This window comes from Halichoerus grypus, chromosome 11 (assembly GCF_964656455.1).
Source record: "Halichoerus grypus chromosome 11, mHalGry1.hap1.1, whole genome shotgun sequence".
Classification (NCBI taxonomy): domain Eukaryota; kingdom Metazoa; phylum Chordata; class Mammalia; order Carnivora; family Phocidae; genus Halichoerus; species Halichoerus grypus.
The window spans coordinates 42,893,873-42,912,362 of NC_135722.1; the positions used below are offsets into that span (position 1 = coordinate 42,893,873).

At 51.7% G+C, this 18,490-nt stretch overlaps 1 protein-coding gene across 11 annotated transcripts in view; it reads right to left on the bottom strand.

The window, feature by feature from the left end:
- BMAL1 (basic helix-loop-helix ARNT like 1) overlaps nt 1–18,490 on the bottom strand; it is a 99,111-nt gene that overhangs the window by 20,424 nt on the left and 60,197 nt on the right. For 4 of the 11 annotated variants that reach the window (XM_036087893.2, XM_036087889.2, XM_036087890.2 and 1 more), the window contains 8 exons: nt 13,122–13,250; nt 10,213–10,337; nt 9,186–9,338; nt 8,615–8,635; nt 6,846–6,884; nt 6,484–6,525; nt 5,010–5,167; nt 3,175–3,254 (listed from right to left, as the gene is read on the bottom strand). In XM_036087893.2, the coding sequence (XP_035943786.1) occupies nt 3,175–3,254; nt 5,010–5,167; nt 6,484–6,525; nt 6,846–6,884; nt 8,615–8,635; nt 9,186–9,325 (480 nt within the window). In that variant the 5' untranslated portion in view covers nt 9,326–9,338; nt 10,213–10,337; nt 13,122–13,250. Of the gene's footprint in view, nt 1–3,174; nt 3,255–5,009; nt 5,168–6,483; nt 6,526–6,845; nt 6,885–8,328; nt 8,513–8,614; nt 8,636–9,185; nt 9,339–10,212; nt 10,338–13,121; nt 13,251–18,490 lie in introns of those variants that run through there. The other 7 variants (XM_036087892.2, XM_078058382.1, XM_036087895.2 and 4 more) reach the window with 5 other exon arrangements.

Genomic DNA, 18,490 nt, shown 5'->3' on the forward strand with positions numbered 1-18,490 from the left:
CCCAGAAGGGGCCTTGGAAGAAGCTGCCCATGACATCCCGGAGGGAATGCTGGGCAGAGTTGGGCCTGAACCCGTGACATCAACAAAGTGGGTCTCAACACGTCCAGGGAGAGCGAGAGGGCTCCAAAGGCCAGTGAATCATCAGTGAGGAGAGGCTCAACACGTTCTGACTCAGTTTCCCTCGAGCAGATAAACGCCACCAGGTGAAGGAGCTGGGCCCAGGGGACAGCAGATGAGCAGAGACTAAGAGAATGCCACCAGCACCACGGGGCCACATGGAGACAGGACAGGCTCCCTCTTGGGGGAGGACAGGCTTAGTAAGGGACACAGAAGCCCTGGTGGGGTCTGCCTAGCTTTCAGAAAATGGGGAGGTGGAGTACCCAGCCATCATCCACTGATCAGGTTGACTGCTCCCTGACACACCATCATGGAAGCAATTTGGAAAGCTCTCAGTAGAGAAAGTGGTCCGTCAGACTTGCACTGGGAAGGGAACGCAGAAGCCCAGTTCCCGCGGCTGAACCGCTCAAACACCGTCTTGAGTGGACCCTGCCTTCTGTCAAAGCAAATTCCTGGGAACTGGGCAGCTGGAAGTGGCGAGGGATTGGACTGTGCTTCGTCACCACGGACGCACGCCAGGGAGGGCAGAAGAGTTTCATCAGGAGAGAGACATCACCACTGTGTCCTACAGATGCTGGAGGACACGGAAGGGCAGGAAAGGCAAGCCCAAGATGAGGTATTTAGCTTCAATGGCATGAAAATCCTTGTGCCATACCCTGACAAGTGTGGGCATCGGACAGGAAATTTAGAAAAGGAGAAAATTATTGAGCATTTGCCATTACAAAAGAAGTTTATATATATTATATGTAAATATATATAAATATATAAACCTGTTATATATAATAGGAACTTCATAAAACACATTTGTAGAGCGCCTAGGTGGCTCAATCGTTAAGCATCTGCCTTCGGCTCAGGTCATGATCCCAGATCCTGGGATCGAGCCCCGCACCGGGCTCCCTGCTCTGCAGGAAGCCTGCTTCTCCCTCTCCCTGCTGCCCTCCCTGCTTGTGCTCACCCTCTCGCTCTCTCTGACAAATAAAATTTTTAAAAAACAAAAAATACCATCAAATTAGCAGTATTGCAATTAGGACAAACCACAGGATTTGTGGGGCCCAGGACATAATGGAAAAAATGCAGAGACCCTTGTTCAAACATGCTGCCCTTCCAGACGGCAAGAGCAGAGCATTAAACTCCCCGTGTGGCCGCGGAGGCCGCCACCCACGCAGCCAGCCCTGGTGGTTTCTCCAGAGATGCTGCAGACAGTCTGCATCTTAACTTCAGCAAGTCCTCCCTGAGGACAGGGACAGCCTTGTGAAGGGGGATGGAGAGAGGAGTGCGGAGCTGGGCCCTGAGGGGGGTAGCCCAAGGACCATCACAAACTTGCTGGGACACCCGGCCCCCCCACAACGTGCCGGAGGAAAATCACGGCACACGCACCAGTGTTGTTATTGACTTGGATGTACCTAGAACAGTGCCACGCACACAGAACTAAGTCTCGGAAATATCTGTGGCATTAGTGAACGAAAGGCCTAGAAGGCATGCCTATCAGCCGTACCAGTCACAAGAAGCCTCGGAGGATCACTAACGACAAACTGGAATGTAAGACCATCCAATAAATAGATTTTGACAGAAACAGAAGTTCAAAAAAACGAACCGCACCTACACAGGATGGAAAAAACTTGGCCTCACAATAATCCCTGAGAGAGTGGGAGGGACGGTATTACAGTGGTCCAAAACGTGGCACTAACGTGATGGCTTCTACGGCAAGGAAGGAGCCAGGCCCTTCCAGCCCCAGGCCAACCAGACCACAGCTGAAGTCCTGCACTGGGTCCTGAGAGCCACTTCTGAAGGAAAATCTAGCAAATGGATGTGGCTCTGGAAAGTGTGTGTGGCCAGTGCTGATGGGGGACTCTTGCCTGCCTCTACTGTGGAGGCTGGAAAAATCTAAATCCTTGCCCTGAAGCTAGTGGTCATCAATTAACACCTTCCGGAGAAGCTGACGTCTACTACTGGGCTTTGAGGAAGGCATATCCTTTCTTGAGAAAAGGGACAGCTGGCCCAGACCCTCCCCTGTCCCTTGCTTCTGGCTGGTGTGGCTACACCGAGGAAGCCGGCTGCACACGAGCTCGGCACGACTGTTTGCGAAGACAGACAGGGCCTGGTTCCGGCCACCCTCACGGAGCCACCACACCAACCCCTCCCGGCCTACCGCAGGACGGGCTGTATTTGGGAAACAAAACCCTGTCTGTTCATCAGGTCATCTGTTCCTTGCAGCTGAAAGCTTTCCAATTGAGAGAACACGTCAGGAGGGGATGGACAGAGAATGCCGGAGTGAGCACACAGGCCAGACTTAGAGGACCGGAAGCCAGGCAGAGCGGAAAGTCAGGGTGACGACAGAGTGGCCTGGGGCTCGAGGCCTGGCAAATGTCTGCTGAAAGCAAGGTGCCCAGATGCCGTAGGGGCTTAGCAAGCGACGTCCACCCTGGCTGTGGGGGGGATGGAGGCGGGTGACATTTTTCTGTTTACAACTGGCCAGAGGACAGGCTTCTGAATCCCATTTCTTTCCCTTCAATTTCCAAGTTGGTCTCGCTCCACCCGGAGGCAGACCTGATGCCACGTGGAAGCCAAGTTCTTGCGGCGCCACCTCTCCGCAGAGACGAGCAAGACAAGCGAGCGCGCCGGTCCAGAGGGGAGAGCCTCACCGCCCCCATTTCTTTTCTCCCTTGGGCAGAGGGGTCTTTGGAAGCTTTCTTGCTTTGATGGGATTTTAGTGTCAAGATGTACGCGGATGTTTTTGTGCTAGCGGTTAGGTGAGGAGAAGACAAATTCTCCGTTGTTATCAGTGCCCGTCCCTTTCTAAAACCTTCATGCAGGAATGGGGCTCTTAACTACCTACGTGTACAAAATCCTGCCTCCTTCCATTTCAAAATCACAGTAGCCTGGGCCTTCGATTTTTTTCTAAGCAGGAGTGGAAGGACTGTGGAGACTGTCCAGACAGACAGATGTGGAGACCCGAAAAGACGAAGTCAGCCTCAAAAGGTCCAATGTTTAGACATCAAATTCCCACACTCTGAAATTTGTAAGCATGTATAAGACAAGCTCATAATTGTGACATACCCTGAGAATGAGGTGTTTCAATTCATCATCTGACAGAAAAGTAGGTTTGTAGTTTGCTTCTGTGTATGGGTTGGTGGCACCTGAGGGAGAAAAAAAAGAGAGTTGGTACACTTTCTATTCAGGGAATGGCTCATACCACTTCACTGCCTCCGACCTTCCAGATGTGGCCTCGTCTCTACCACCTGGGACGTCAATGTTCTCTTCTTTTTCCTTAACAGACACAGGGCTAGGTCGGGCTTCGGACAGAATCCATTGAAAAGACAACACTGCTGCCCACAGGGGACCTAACAGGTTTGCTCTGGTCACTGTAGGGGAGCCAAGAGGTCATAGATGGAAGTAAAAATCTGCTTCAAAGAGAGAAGGCAGCTTTGGAAGTCAACCGGCAGAGGCTCCTGGGAGGGTCCCCTCCTCCCAGGGCCGACATCAAGTGCGTTGTCTAGCAGTCCCTCAAATGGCCACACTGAGCCTTCCTGGGAAATCACCCAGGCGGCCAGGCTCTGAGTAAATAAATATACTGTAGAAGGCATTTAGTGGGAGTGCTTCTTCATCGGAGTGAGGTAAAGGAGCTTGGCAACCCAGAGAAATGCATTACTCCAGTGAATACAGCTCTGGCTCCTCGGGCTGAAAGGGGACAAGATGCTTAAAAGGCCATCCATCTGGCACCACAGAGAGAACACCGTACGGGAGAACACCGTATAGTAACAGAGAAAAATGCCAGCAGCAATGACCTTGGAATCTGCAAAAACGGTTAGAACGGTGAAGAAATCAAATGGAAAAGATCTGTAGCAATTCCCAGTACCATGGTGAAGGGGGAGGTTGACAGAATGTGTCTGGCTTTCATACCAGCTAACAAGGCACACACTGAGCCAGATCCCTGCTTTTTATGTAACTCGAGATTTGTCCCTCGTTTCCTTCCAATTTAATAAAAATTAGCTTATAATCATTTAAGCCCCACAATCTTCCCTAATAGGAATGTTTAGATGCCACCCTCACAGCACAGGACACGATGCTGACGTGTCTGAATAGTGATCAAAAGGCAGACGGAACCGGCTACTCCTTTCTGGCGGCTTTGTGGAAACATAAAGACGCAATTCTTTTACCACGCAGGTCAGAGGTCTGACTGAGCGCCCACTTTCCAATTTCCTCAAAGGGTCCAAGACAGGCCATGGAACATGCCAGGCCCAGCGTTCACTAAAGTGCCTGCGACACTGCAGCTTTCTCCTGTGGTTTGGATAAGTTGCTTCCACATTTCTGCCTCTGTGTTCTCACCTGCCCCACGCTCAGAAAAGAAGGAAAATACTGCCTCCCTCATAGAGAGTCTATCTGGTTTGGGAAAATTCCAGGAGCATGAAAATATCATCAGTGTTCATCCCTGACAGTAAAACGCAGCAAGAACCATCAACCAGTGACTCACTCTTTAAAGGAGCCACGGTGAATTTTCCCCTTAAAAACAGCAACGGACTTCTCTGCGTCACCAAGGGCACCTGCATTTCTGATGGTGATCACTGGGCGGGTGGGGCCCAGTGCGCACACACAGGCAAGATGTGGGTCCTCTCTGACATGCACGTAGCCTGCCTACCACATACACGTGCAGATGCGCGCGCAGACCACAGCCTCTACCGCCCGGGGATGTAGGACTGCAAAATCCCAAATGGACACCCACATAAGCTCAGGAATCACTTCATTTGGCATCAGGTCTACTGCTGGGAAGGACAGTTACTCAAGGCTACACATTGGCAAATAATACACACGGTCCTGGGGACTCAGGTACACCCTGGGCAAGGGAGGGAACGTTTGTGGGCAAGGGCATCAAGAACACTAAAGCCCGGTCTTACCTCGTAGTGTTTTCATGTGCTGAACGGCCATCCTCAGCACAGTAAGTTTATCTAATTTCCTGGACATGGCGTTGCACGTGGGCACCAAAGAAGCCAATTCATCGATGAAGCTGTTCATTTTATCCCGACGCCTCTTTTCAATCTGACTGTGAGCTTCCCTGCACAACAACAGGAAAAATGATTTCTAGAAAATGAAGTCGAGCCTCAAGGAGACAATGACAAAAATAAGTTATCACGGCTTCTGACATTCCCCCGACAGGGCACGTTTAGAATCTGCACAAGGCTTGGAACTCGACTTTTCTACTAAAGGCACCAAAAAAAGTGGCCTCACTGTGCGGGGTCAGTATTGTTTGTATGCTTACCTCATACTTAGAATTAAGAAGAAATATTACAAAAACTGTCTGCTCAGAGTAAACTGGATTGGTAATTTCTCCTTTCTTTTCCTCTCAGCCTCTGTAAAGTTGGAATTTAAGATGGGCATGGAAGGAAGGAGAAGGGAGGTGGAGTCTGCAAAGAGCAAAGCATCCAGAGTGTCCATGGCGGGAGGTGGGGGGATCCTGTAGTCCCGCGGAGATCTCTGAGGTTTGTGAGGAGCCCGCTGTGTGGCCTGTCAGAGACTCTCCGACTGAGTCCCTAGGTAACTAGTGCTGCCATCTTTGGATCAACCATGACTCCACCAGGACACAGCAGATGCTCCATCTGTCCCCAAGAGCTTCCTCTGAAGAGTGTCACGCTCTTCCCTCCCCGGAGTGGCTGCCCATCAAGGCAGGAGGATGCATCCAGAGGCACACATGCTCTCCCTGACTGGTTTGCACCTGCCATTTGTGATTGTCCCCTATGGAGTGCATCACCAGTGGAAAGGTCGTTTGCTGCCATAGCAACAGAGCCACCAAGAGGGACCTCCCACCACAGCCAGGCTGTGCGGGCAAAGCTAGAAGTCTCAGGCCAGTCCGATGCTGCAGCACTGGGTCCGTGTCACGACAGCCTCAGATGGCCCTAGAGTCAGTGGCAGGAGGGCAGACCCACGTGGATGGGGTCAGCAAGTGTGGCTGGAGGCAGGAGGGACCGAGTTCGAGAATCTACTCAAGGGCACAGGCAGCCCCAGGCCTCCCTTGCTGTACAAGAAGGACCACTCTGAGAGGCAAGGGTTGGCCCGAGAATGGGGTCACTGAGCCAGGTCCACTCTGGAGGGCCCTCGAGTCAGGAAGGAGCAACCTGCTGGGGAAGAGCTTCAGCCTTGCAGGGCTTTCTGCTACTTCCAAAGTCCCCTGCAGGTTAAATGTGCTTAGAAAACCAAGAGTGAAGGCCAACTCAGTGTGGAGAGGACAAGCGGCAGGTGGCCACATCCAGCCAAGGCCCCCACCCCCATCCCCGAAGGGATGCTTAGACCGACAGGGACCAGACATGCACAGCTGGCTCAGCTGCACTCCGGGCGCCCAGAACCAGGACGGTGTATAGACAGGTCCACGCTTACCTTGCATTTTTGATCCTTCCTTGGTGCTCTGTGTATTCTAACCTGGAAGGGAAGGGGAAAAGAAAAGCAAAAGATCAGACACAAACCCTGGGAGACTAATGGCAAAGTTACACATCTCTCTTTTCTTCCCAGCTTCATTCATTTCCCTGCTTAATCCCTGTCATCTCTCTCAACACACAAGGGCTCTTGTTAGCCACACTGGGGGCTGGGGCCAGGGGAGAGCATCCAGAGCTCCCAGGCTCCCAGCCTCCTTGCTTATCCCCAATCAAGGACACAGGTGGGACCTGCACCAAGTAACAGCACATGTAATTATGCAAGGAAAATAGCTAGCAGGAGGAAGGTCACGACTAGGTTCATGGTACCTTCCGTGAGGGTCGTCTTTGTCTGTGTCCATGCTTTCTCTAAAAAAACAAGAGAGAACATGAGTATCTGTCAATAAAGACATACAAAGCTGCTTCTTACAACATGGAAGGCTCTCATTTATCCAGAAACCAAATAATCAGAAAGTTCAAATATCCACAGTATTGATGATTGACGTAGACTAGTCAAACAAACACAGCTTGCCCCTACCATGCAGCTAGGACCGGTTTTCGAGATGATCAAACAAAAGTTACGTACGGTCATCAACAGAGCATGCTGTTAACATATTTTATGCCATTTTTTTGGAAATCGGGAATACAGAGCATTTATGGAAATTCTTAATCAGAGTATCCAAATAACTATAATACCTCATTCCCCTCATCATTCTGGATAAATGGAGTTTATTCATTTGTAAAACATACCAAGCCTCAAATATACGTGTGCATACATATATATTTGGTGGGGGGGGGGGTGAAGTGAGGAGGGGAGACCAAAGAACCCACAAAGAAGCACTGAGCAGAGCCCTGAGGCAGCTTTTCAAAGACACGGATACACAATGTTCTGGTTCTCAGCCAGGTGGGAACCCCCGAGGCCCGAGGAACTGGGAGACAGGGCACGAGTGGGGCTGAGGGGCATGGAGCCCTGGTTGGCCGCAGAGGATCCTGGGGTCACAGCAGGGATCTACCCCCCTTTTACAGACTCCAGAGATCCAAGTTTCATGGCACCTCACGGTTTAGTAGAAAACAAACTAAAATCCTCCAAGGAAGGAGTTCCAAATCCCCCTGGGGTCAGCTCACACCCTTCTCCAGGCCCTAAGCTTATCACCAGGAGAGCACTCCCTGGCACCTGGGCCTGTCTTTCTCTTTTATCCTGTAAGAACAGAGGCATATGGCCCTTCAAACAATGTAGTCTCAAGGGCAAAAACAACTTTTCTCAGGAGCACTGAATCACAGTGTGGGCATTCTAGAACAGGGGTTCCCAACCAGGAGCCCTTGACTGCCTCATAGGCAGAGAGCTTGTCTAGCTAGTCCTAAAGCACAGAAGACAGGATTCAGGCCACAGGGGAAAACCAAAACTCTCCCTCCCCTTTTGTCTTGGCTTGTATCTGGTCACTGAGGCCAGGATAATCATCCCAGGTGAAGAGAGTTCCGCCTGACCGATCAGACACATTTAGCACAATGAAATGACAGGGAAAGGGATGAGGGGTGCTTAATAGGGTCTCCACGAATCATAGAAGATTTGTAAACGGGGTCCATGAGGGAAACCTGGAGCTCTTGGGTGGGGACAAGGTTGGAAACCACAGGTTTAGATAGCAGAGGTCTTAGAAGGCACCAGTGACTCCGTCCGCCCAAGACAAGTGGTCCGTGGAAAACATCTCCTGGCCTCCCTGTTGGGGAGGGGCTGCTCCAGAAGAACCCTCTCAGGCCTCACACCCACTTTCCATCCCCTGGGCGTTGGCTTGCTCAATTATCTGGGATCACTTACATATTAATCATAGCATCTCCTAGTGGGCATCTGACCTTCAGCCACTGTGCTCCCCAAATTCGACCTGTGAACTTCAGCAGAAAGGACATCTGCTGTGGGGGAGATACCTCCTTGGAGATTTTTCCCTCATTAAACAAGAGAAAACCTCTTAAGTGGACATGGAGAGAAGATTCCACGCAGTTGCCTCAACAAAACAAAACGTGCCTTTGAATGTTCTATGCGGCAGTCTATTCCCTGGGCGTTTGTACAGATAAAGAGTTGACTGTAAGTGTGCAAATTTACTTACTCAAAAGAAAAGTCATCAAGTCTAAAAAGAAACAAAAATACTATTTAATAAAACAGGTACATACTAATTTGAATAATGTTTCAGGGCAACACCAATGTTCCTATAGAACTTTCAGAGATGACCTGCACTCACTCCTTCCACAAACATAATTAAGCAGCTGAGGTCTTCCTCAGAGAGAGCCTCAGGCAAAGTCCTCTTTGAAACCACCGAGGTTACATCCAGGGGCTTAGCCATCTTGCTCAAGGGAGCCAAGGAAAGTCAAAGGAAAAGGGTGAAAGGCAGACCTTGGCTTTAAGGCTCTTCCTTTTCCCTTGATATGGAACAGTTTGGGGCGGGGAGGGGGGATGGGGTGCCTCAGCAGGGCTGGAGGCTCCCTCCTGCTTGCAATCTAGGGGGAAGATAAAAGCAAAACAAAACAAAAACAAAAACAAACCCCACTGTGGGGCCACCTAGACTTGGATCTTTCATTTCCATCCCTTTCCACCAAGAGGACCCCTTCTTCCAGGAGGAACAGCAGTTGGCCCCTCGATGTGCAGGGAACGGACACCAAGAGTAGCCCGGAAGGCCTTACTGGTAGTCGGTAGAGCTGCCTTTCCGCTTGCGGTTGCAATCCATGCCGCCTGTGCCGAGGGGGCTGGAGAGCAGGTCGGTGGGGCCCGGGGACATGAAGTCACTGATTGTCGAAGAAATGTCCATTCTCTGGTCAGCCATTGGAGGTCTGGAACTGGTACAAGGAGGCACAAAGGTGATTTCTACATGCTCTTTCTACCGCGGTGGAGGGCCAGGGTGGTCCCGCGGAGGGTCGGGGCACTGGTCTACTGCACTAACACAGCTCCCCCAGGGCCAACTGGAACAGGGACGCGGCGGGACGGAGAGACATGCTTTAGGAGTTAGCATAGATAAAAAAAAAATATGAGGTTAACCTGCATTAAGATTTTATTTGACAGAGAGAGAGAGAGAGAGAGCACAAGCAAGGGGAGCAGCAGAGGGAGAAGGAGAAGCAGACACCCCGCTGAGCAGGGAGCCCGATGCGGGGCTCGATCCCACATGACCTGAGCCGAAGGCAGATGCTTAACCGACCGAGCCACCCAGGCACCCCCTGCTCATATTTCTGATGAAGATCCAAAGTTCAGAGCAAGTGGATAGCTTCTCCTGGGTCCCCGTACCAGGGCATGCAAGAACAATTCCAGAACCCAAGGCTCTAAGACTTAGAGCCCAGTGCTCCTCCCACGGAGGGGACCAGATATTCTCTGACAGTTCTAATTTTATTTACTTCCAGTCCATAAAATAAGTATGATTTACTGGTTATCTTTGTGTTTTTGTTACGACTTTTGTAAAAGTCATAGGAAAGCAGAAAATATCCTTTCTCAGACTGTGGGTCCCTCCCGGGAGCCAGGAAAAAATATGGTCCCTGTCTATCAGTGGGCCAGGCAAAGTCTGTCCTGCCTTCCCTGACTAGCCTTTGCGCCCAGCATCCCCTGCCAGGAAAACCCGCATCAGGACATAAAGACATTGTAGACCAATTTGCAACACATTTTGAGAATTTATGTTTTATAAGCGTGGAGTCAGCCGGCCCAAAAAAAGAGGCTGCCAAGTACCTTGCAAGGGACTCCGACTCCAAACCAAGTTGAAGAGGGCCACGCAATGCCCACAGACGGGGTCCCAGCTCCACACCACGTGGCTGGGGCTGTCACTCCCTCTCTCTGGGCTCAAGTTTCTTCATCTGCAAAGCAAGAGGGGACCGTGAGCTCAGTTTCCTGATTACGGTTCCGCCCACAGATGAGTGCACCAGGGTTGGGTGTGGGCTAACTTTTCACTTTCACAACCACTGCCGGAGGGAGCATCTTTGTGCTCTAACTCCAGGCCCTGGAGCTATTATCGTTCAGTCTATAATGTCTAAAAGCAGGACAAAAGGGAACACACATGGTATGTCTTGGTACGTTCTGGAACACTGTGCTGCCAAAAAGCTCCAATAATTTATATTCCCAACAAGAGCTCCTGTCAATCTGAAGGAAAGCACAAAACTCCATTGGTTTTTACTTGCATTTTTAAATGATTACGGATGCTGTCCCTATGTTTATAGGCATTTCTCTGGTTTCCTTTGTGCCCACTCATGTCCTTCCTACCATATTTTCTTCAGTATGGATGGGACTCCTAACTCATGTTCACCTGTGCACCTGAGGCTGGGGGCAGAAAAGCATACAATGAACTGGCTGCTCTCACTTTCCATCCACGACCTCGCACACCTCCAACACCAGCTCTGCCCAGGGATTCTCAACCCCCTGCTCCGTTTGTTCCCCTCCTCTGCGACCAAGAACATCACACCCTCTCTCTTCTCCGCAAGCCTCCGACAGCTCCCATCCTCACTCTCAGCAGATACTTGGCTCTCTACCCCACCAAGTAAAGGAAGCACATCCACTGGCCCACCCAGACGCTGCTGGTTAGGACCCCCCCCCCCCGGCCGCTGCCACCCCCAGTGGGTGGGCACTCCATCGTCTCTCACTTCTGAAGACCATCACTCCGTAATTCTCTCCCTGCCGCTCATCCTGCACCATCCACTCTCCCCACCCTACTGGATCACTCTCGTTTGGATACAAACAAACAACTCTCATTTTGGGGAAAAACCACATATTTTTTTGAACTCCATTCCCTTCTAGTCAGTACCCCATTTCTCTGTTTCCAATTCTTTTCCTCTTACTCAGTATAAGCCAACTCAAATCGGGCTTTTGTCCCCATCATTCCAACAGAACAGCCCCTATTAGATTCCCCGGTGAGCTCCTCATTGCTAAATCCAGTGGCTGGTTCTCCATTCCCTCCCTACTTGCCCCATTCCGACATCTGCTAGATCTGATCTGTCCCTCCTGTCTCTTGGCTTTGGAGAGGCCATCTTCTCACTGTCCCCTTCTATCTCGGTGGCCACTCTTTCCATGCTGGTCTCTTCTGTGGGTTCCTCCCCCTCCCTCACCTCCACATGAGAGTCCTGCAGATGTCCTCAGACTTCCTCTGTCTACAGCCACTCCCTAAGAGATCGGTCTAGCTTCACTGCTTCCAATATGATCTAGGCTCTGAGAACTCCCAAACTTATACCTCCAGCCTGGACCGCTCCTGAATTCCAAACTTAGAGGACCATTTCCCTGAGGTCTCCCTTTGAATATACAATAGAGACCTAACTGAAACATCAAACCAAACCCCTGGTTCTCCCCAAGCCAAGCCCCTTAGTGATGCTCACATCAGTAAGTGGTACTTCTGAATGCTCAGGTCCCAAACCTAGAAGTCATCCTGACTTCTTGCTTCCTTTTACAGCCTGCACCCAATCTGTCAGAAAATCCCATCAGCTCAACATTTGCAAAGACATCCAAATTTAACCACTTCTCTCCCTTCTCCTTCATATTTCTTCTCAAAGGTCATTTCTGCAGTGAAGCTTCCCTGAATATCCATACACTGCAACCCCCCCCCACCAATCCTCCCTAACCACCCCCCCACCCTGCTTCATTTTTTTCCATGGCCCCTACCAATAATCAACTTCTTTATTTACCAGCTTCCTCTCCATTAGACTATAAGCATCAGAAGAGCAGGGATTTTGTTTTACTACTTGCACCCTAGTAGCCTACAACACTTTCTAGCATATAGTAAGTACTCAATAAATAGATGCTGAATGAATAAATAAGTTTGAACATTAGGAATATTCATTCCTTGTTTGTCACAGATGTCATAAATACCCACCCCCTTTTTACCTTTTAACTTGGCTTACAGTATTTGTATGTGATACTAAAAGTGACGTGTTTAAAAAAAAAAGCCTTTTTTCACCCCAAAATAGAAATATCCTCTTTACTAATATTTTTATAATTTTATTTATTTGGCACTTAATCCATTTGGAAATTACTTTTGGTATACTACCTAAGGTTGGAGACTTCTTTCCCTCCAGTGGATAGATAACTGTGCCAACACCATTTATTAGACCAGACATGCCTTCACCAATCATTTGGAAGGCCACCTTTATTGATTTATTGTCTATTTCTGGACTTCCTATTCTGTTCCTTTGATCTAGTGACTTCCAATCCAGTACCATACTATTTGTTATAGTGGCCTCATAATACATTCTACTATTAGGTAGAGCAAAACCTTTTCCTCTTAGGACTTTTCATTTTCAGAAATTTCCTAGTTATTCCAATTACTCTTTGAGAAGCATTTTATACTCATTTAATCACATCAAAGGCCCTGATGGGCAGTTGCTAGAAGTTATCATTATCACGGACATGAGGAGAAGTAGATGAGGGAGGAGTACAGAGTCCTCCCTTCAGGGTCTTGGCGAGCCTCTGGGCCACCTGGCAGACATGGGGGGGGGCCACCTCTGGCCCCCACTCCCTCTTTATGAACAGCTAGACTGTTGCATGAGGTGGACTCTCCCCCAAGTTTTGGGCTGCAGGGAGAAACCACATTTCCTGAAAGAAATACCATGGAAGCTGCCAATGATAGCAGGTGGGGGCTGGGGGTGCGATTTTATTACCTGAAATTATAGTTCTTAAAGCTCAGATCCACCTTGGGAGGAGCAAGGGGCCACTGGACTTATGGGTCACCTCAAAGCGATTTTCATGTTTTGTCGTTTCCTTTCAGGCAGTCAACTTCTTCCAGAAACCTACAGTGGGGCCCACAAGAAAAGAAAACCCACACAGGTCACTTGCGGAGGGGGTACATGGAACAAACTCCCGGCAGCGAGGGGAGAGGCCCAGCGGGCAGCCTCCAGCCGCCTGCTCAGCCCAACTGCGAACACATGAAGCGATCTGGCAGGAGAGCTCTCCTAGGACAAACAATGCTTTTGAAATGATTAAACATGGATTCTTGGATGCGGCCTTACGAGAAAGATAATGGGACTTTTCATTTCTCCTCCTGGGTCAGGCAATACAATTACTAGCGAACATTTCTTGTGTGCTTGGCGTCAGGCACCGTTCTGACGGTGTTATGTAGACTCACTTATTGAGGCCTGAAAATAATTCTCTGAGGTAGATACTCTGGTTTTTTTCACTGTCTGGATGAGAAGACGGAGGCAGAGAGAGACTCAAGGAGGACACTCGCCAAGGTCACACAGCGGGAGGGCGCAGGGGCTCCGGAAGCCGCATCACGGCCAAGGACAGCCGCGCGCCCGCCCGACGGCAGACAACCAGCGACCAGGGCAAGCGGGCGTCCAGGAAGCAGTAGGCCGGACACACGTGCACAGGCCCATCTCTAAGACCGCTGGAAGCCAGGCAAGACGCTTCAAGACGTGTCCGGGAAGCTCAAGCAGTGCGGGCACCCAAAGCGAAGGGGAGTCAGTGGTGAGAAGGCGCCGAGTTAGCAAACGGCCTGTGGCCCTGCCTTCTCCTGCTGGTGGGGCTGGGGGGGGGGGTCTCCGCTCCGCCCTGTGGTCCCTGCGTCTCTCCCTGTGGTCCCTGCGTCTCTCCGAGGAACTGGCTCCACAGGCGGCTGCGCCCGCCCTCCTACCCCCTCCTGGCTCCGCCTTGAGATGGCAAGACTCAGGCTGTGAATGGGCCTTTCCTGACCTTTCTGAAGTGAAACTCCTGCGCTTGCACCTTCCGCTGGCTACTTCTTGCAGCCCTCCGATTACCTGGGGCTTGATCGTGGCAGAGGTCTTCAAATGAACGTCCAGGAATAGGGCTGCTCTTGTCCTCCCAACTTACTCCTCTTTGCTGTCCGAGTCAGACACCCTCGCCGTCTGACTCTGGGAGCCAGTCTGGACGCGTGCAAACAGCACGACGGGATCTTGGGCTTCCAGTCCCTAAGCCTCCGTGGAGCAGCCCCCGGACACCAGGTCCCCAGGGCAGTGCTGCCCGAGCGTTTACCATATGCCCTTTCGCCTCGGTCTGATTCCCCACCCAGGTCCCATGCTCTTCTCCAGCCCCCAGATGAGCAATCCGGGACCCACGTGGGCACCCTCTCCTCCCCTCACCCCACTAGCCCTCTGATGGGTGGCCCTAGCTGCTCCCCTCTGTCCCCTGGCCACTGCCTCCATCCAGGCTGCTCTCCTCCCTACACTCGCCCCTCCATGCCCCGGTCACAGACAAGACACCCCCTTGTTTAAAACACTTCAGTGTAAAGCCACTGCTCTGCTCCGAGCCTTCCAGAAACGCCCTGCCAGGAAACAGCAAACCTCCACAATGGGCTTACTCGCTCGCTTCTTGTCCTGTCTTGCCCTGCTCTGCCCATCTGATGCCCAAAGCTCTAGGCCACCGGAATACTTAAGTTCTCAAGAGCACGTGGCCTCAATTGGGCCCACGCTGTTTTGCAGGCGCGGCTCCCTTGACCCACCTGGTGAACTCCTGCTTTCCTTTCAAGTGCTCTCAGGGAGCACCTGCTCAGAGAAGCCTCCTGGCTCTGCCCGTGCTGCTCTGGCCCTTCTCCTCTCACCTGTGGCCCCTCCGCCCCGTGATCTCACTATTGGGGGGCTCCCAGTACCACACCTCACTCACTTTCCCCCACTTCTCTGAAACTTAGATGAACCTTCTCAGTACCAAACTCCATATGAAATTTCTTATCTGGACTAATTGTTCCAGTACTCAAATTTACTTTATAGAAATAATGAATGCTAGCATAAACTTTGGCATTATATTTTGCAAAATAAAATTCAGAAGGCCTTGACTGGCTTTGGGCTCCCTGCTCTTGGGCAGTCTGCTCTCCCTCTTCCCCTCCCCCCACTTGTGCTCTCCCTCTTGCTCACTCTCAAATAAATAAATAAAATCTTCAAAAAAAATCAGAAGGCCTTTCTTATATGCTTAGACCAAGTAAGGAAGTTGAATCAGCTGTGACAAGTATTTCTGGAAAACTGTTTTCTCTCCAAGAAGGTGTTCTTAGATGTAAGACAATGAATGAAACAACAAAAGAAAAAAAACCAACTCTCTTTCTGTGCTATTTCCAAAAGAGAACTGAGCCCAGGGAGGGGGCTCCAAGAGACCACAGGTAACTGGGAGAGGGGTCCTTGCCCAGGGGAGCTCAGGGCCAGCCTTGGTGCTGCCATCCAAGTGACACAGAGTGCAGACACTCTGGGGAGAGCCTGGCCTGTGGTTCTGGAATCAGGGGCCACACGTGTGCCCACTTCTGAGCTAAAGACTTGCAAAGCGGGGGCGGGGGGAGGCTCCCCGGATGTCAGAGGAAGAGAGGCACGAAGGGACTTGTGCAGTGTGCTTGGGGAGAACTTGGTGGTTCCCCTGGTCCCCCCTCAGTCTCCTCATTCTCCTTGGAGCTCAGGGAGAAGAATCTCAGGGGCTCCACACGGAGGAGCACAGGGGCTAGAAGAGACGTCCCAGCCCCGGCTCCCTGCAGAGACACCTTGGCGGGTGAGGGTGTCAACCACTATTAGGCACCAAGAGCAGACACAGCTGCTCCTCTGAGCAGAGCGGGGTGAGGCTGAGCAGCCCCTGAGAAACCCACACGTGTCATCTACAGAATGACCACACAGAAGACCACCGATCGCAGACGGGCAGCTCTCTCTGCTTTCCCTCCTCCCTGCCCGAGCACCCCAAAGTGCTACAAGAAGGGGAGGGGGCGTGTAGATTGCATTGCGGTTCACACTCTTAGCTGCTCCTCCCCGCAAGGACAGCCTGCAGAACGCCCCAGGCTCAGGCCCGGCCACGTGACTGGCTTGGACTGATGAATGTGAGTGGAAGGGACAGCCCCGACTCTTGAACAGAACTTTACCACGAGTTCCTTTGTCTTTGCCGAGACGGGCAATTTCCTGGATAGATGCTCCTCCTTTGGCCGAGGTCCCGGATGGATAGCAGCACAAGGAAGAAATAAACCTTTGCTCCTGTCAGCTACTGAGATGGTGATGGTGTGTGTTCTAGGGTGACCGACTCTTCTGTCTGCCGCAAAACTTCCCACTTTAGCACTGGAAGTCCTGCCTCCCAGAAAACCCCTTTGTCCCAGACAAACCAGGACAGTCGGTCACCTAGTGGCTCTGGCCGAATCTATCCCTCATCCTAAGCTGACCGACACAGGCAGGATGAAGGATGCACAGACGGGATGAAGGAGCCACAGATGGAGCCCCTGATCTGGGAGGAGGGAAAGGGGACAGAGGTGTTCCCGCCGGACTCGTTTTAGCTTCACGATAACCCATCCCTTAATTGTGCTCATCATCCCAGTTTTCCACGTAAGGATTGAGGAGGCAAAGCTATCTTGCTCAAGATGACCCAGCTAGCAAGTGGGGACTGCAACCCAAGTGTGTCTGGCCCCATGCTGGTTCTTCTGACTACCACACCACTGCCAGTCCTGCCTCCAAGACCACCCCCACAAAGTAAAATATAATGCCCCCCCAAAACAAGCCTTCCTGGGGAAGGCATGAGGGGAAAGAAGAAAAAAGCAATCCTAGTTCAGGAGAGCCACAGAACCTGAACCAACACGTTGTCTCTGGGCTTCCTGGCACGCAGGGCGGAGAAGGAAATGTTCAGCCCTCACACACGCTGGGAAGCGTATCCTATCACTTCATGGGGACAGACCGAGCCGGGAGGCTCTCTCAATGGGACCTGAGCGATGTGCTGCCGAATGGCTCTGGGGAAACCAGCCCTGTGAAAGAATAGAGTGCTTCCCCTTTCAAAATGGGACCTCAGTGAAAAGCTGCCCCCCTCTTGCCCCTCCCCTCAGGTGTGCCAGCTTTTGAAGCCCCAGGATGTCACTGGGGCAGTGGCTTTTGATGATGTAGCTTAATAAAAGGGCACGGCTTGGAAAATATGGAGGCTCGTGAGTGGGCATCCTTGATTACCCTGTCTACTAGCTGTCTGCTTACTGATCTGCTTCCCCCCAGCCCCAAACTCCCCAGTAAGGGCTCCTGTGTGGCCATCGCTGCATCCCACAACCTTCACGGGCTGGCCCTGGGCACAGATGTGTTCCGGAAGTACTCTCCCTCCCCGGCCCCGAGAGCCATGGCAGGTGGCCCTTGGCCCCCCCTCCATATTCTCCTGGTGCCCGGCTCCAGGTTTACTGAGGGAATGGATGAGGAGTTGCTCTGGTCTGTTCAGGTGGTGGTGGTCTTTGAGCAGAGGCAAGAGGCTAGAGGGGCTCTGTCTCCTCGGCAAGTCCACCTTGGCCCACCATGGTTACTCTGACTGCCTGCGGGGAGTTCAGCTGCCTTGCTTTGCAACAGATGCATTTAGAGAATGTTCACCCAGGGAAACCAGATGCCCTGTGCCTAGGGTAACAGGGTGTTTGCATCGGGATCATTCAGCAAGCGTTTCTCTGACCCCTGGGGCACTGGGGACACAGGGAGGAATCCGCAGTCCTAATGTTCAAGATTCCCTCAACCTAGCTGGAGGGACAGGGTCTAAATCCAGGCATGACAGCATGCTCACTGCCATAGGCAGGGCCGTGCTTACAGTGGCGAGAGCAGCGCCTTGCACAGGATGCGCCTCGGCTTTTGCTAAATGGCAGAGATTTGCGGAGCCATTCTGACAAATTCCCAGCAGGTGGCAGTCAAGTGTCTCGAGGAAGGAGGGCCTTTCTTGGCTGTGAAGCATAGGTAAGGTACAGGAGCAGCGTGGAGGAGAAAATCATGAGCTTATTGATAAGCTGGTGTGTGCGTGGTGGGGGTAAGGGGAGGAGAAAGAGCGAGGGAGGCGGTGAGGCTTGAAGTGGATGTCTGCCTGGTGGCCCGGGTGGTGGGGAGTCCGTTCGGAGCCAGGAGAGCAGCATTTCAGTGGCTGGCAGGGGCCCCGGGGACCCCTGTTCGTGGTCCTTGTGTACCCGGTCCTCCTGGCAGCTCTAGAGGCTTGGAAATCCCGAAATCAAACACAAAGCAAGGAGGCTGCATTTGGAAGCACACGGCTTGGAGGGCCAGCTCAGAGGGTCTCACGGGGCAGGATCTGTAAATCCTGCGGTACTTCGTGAATGAAA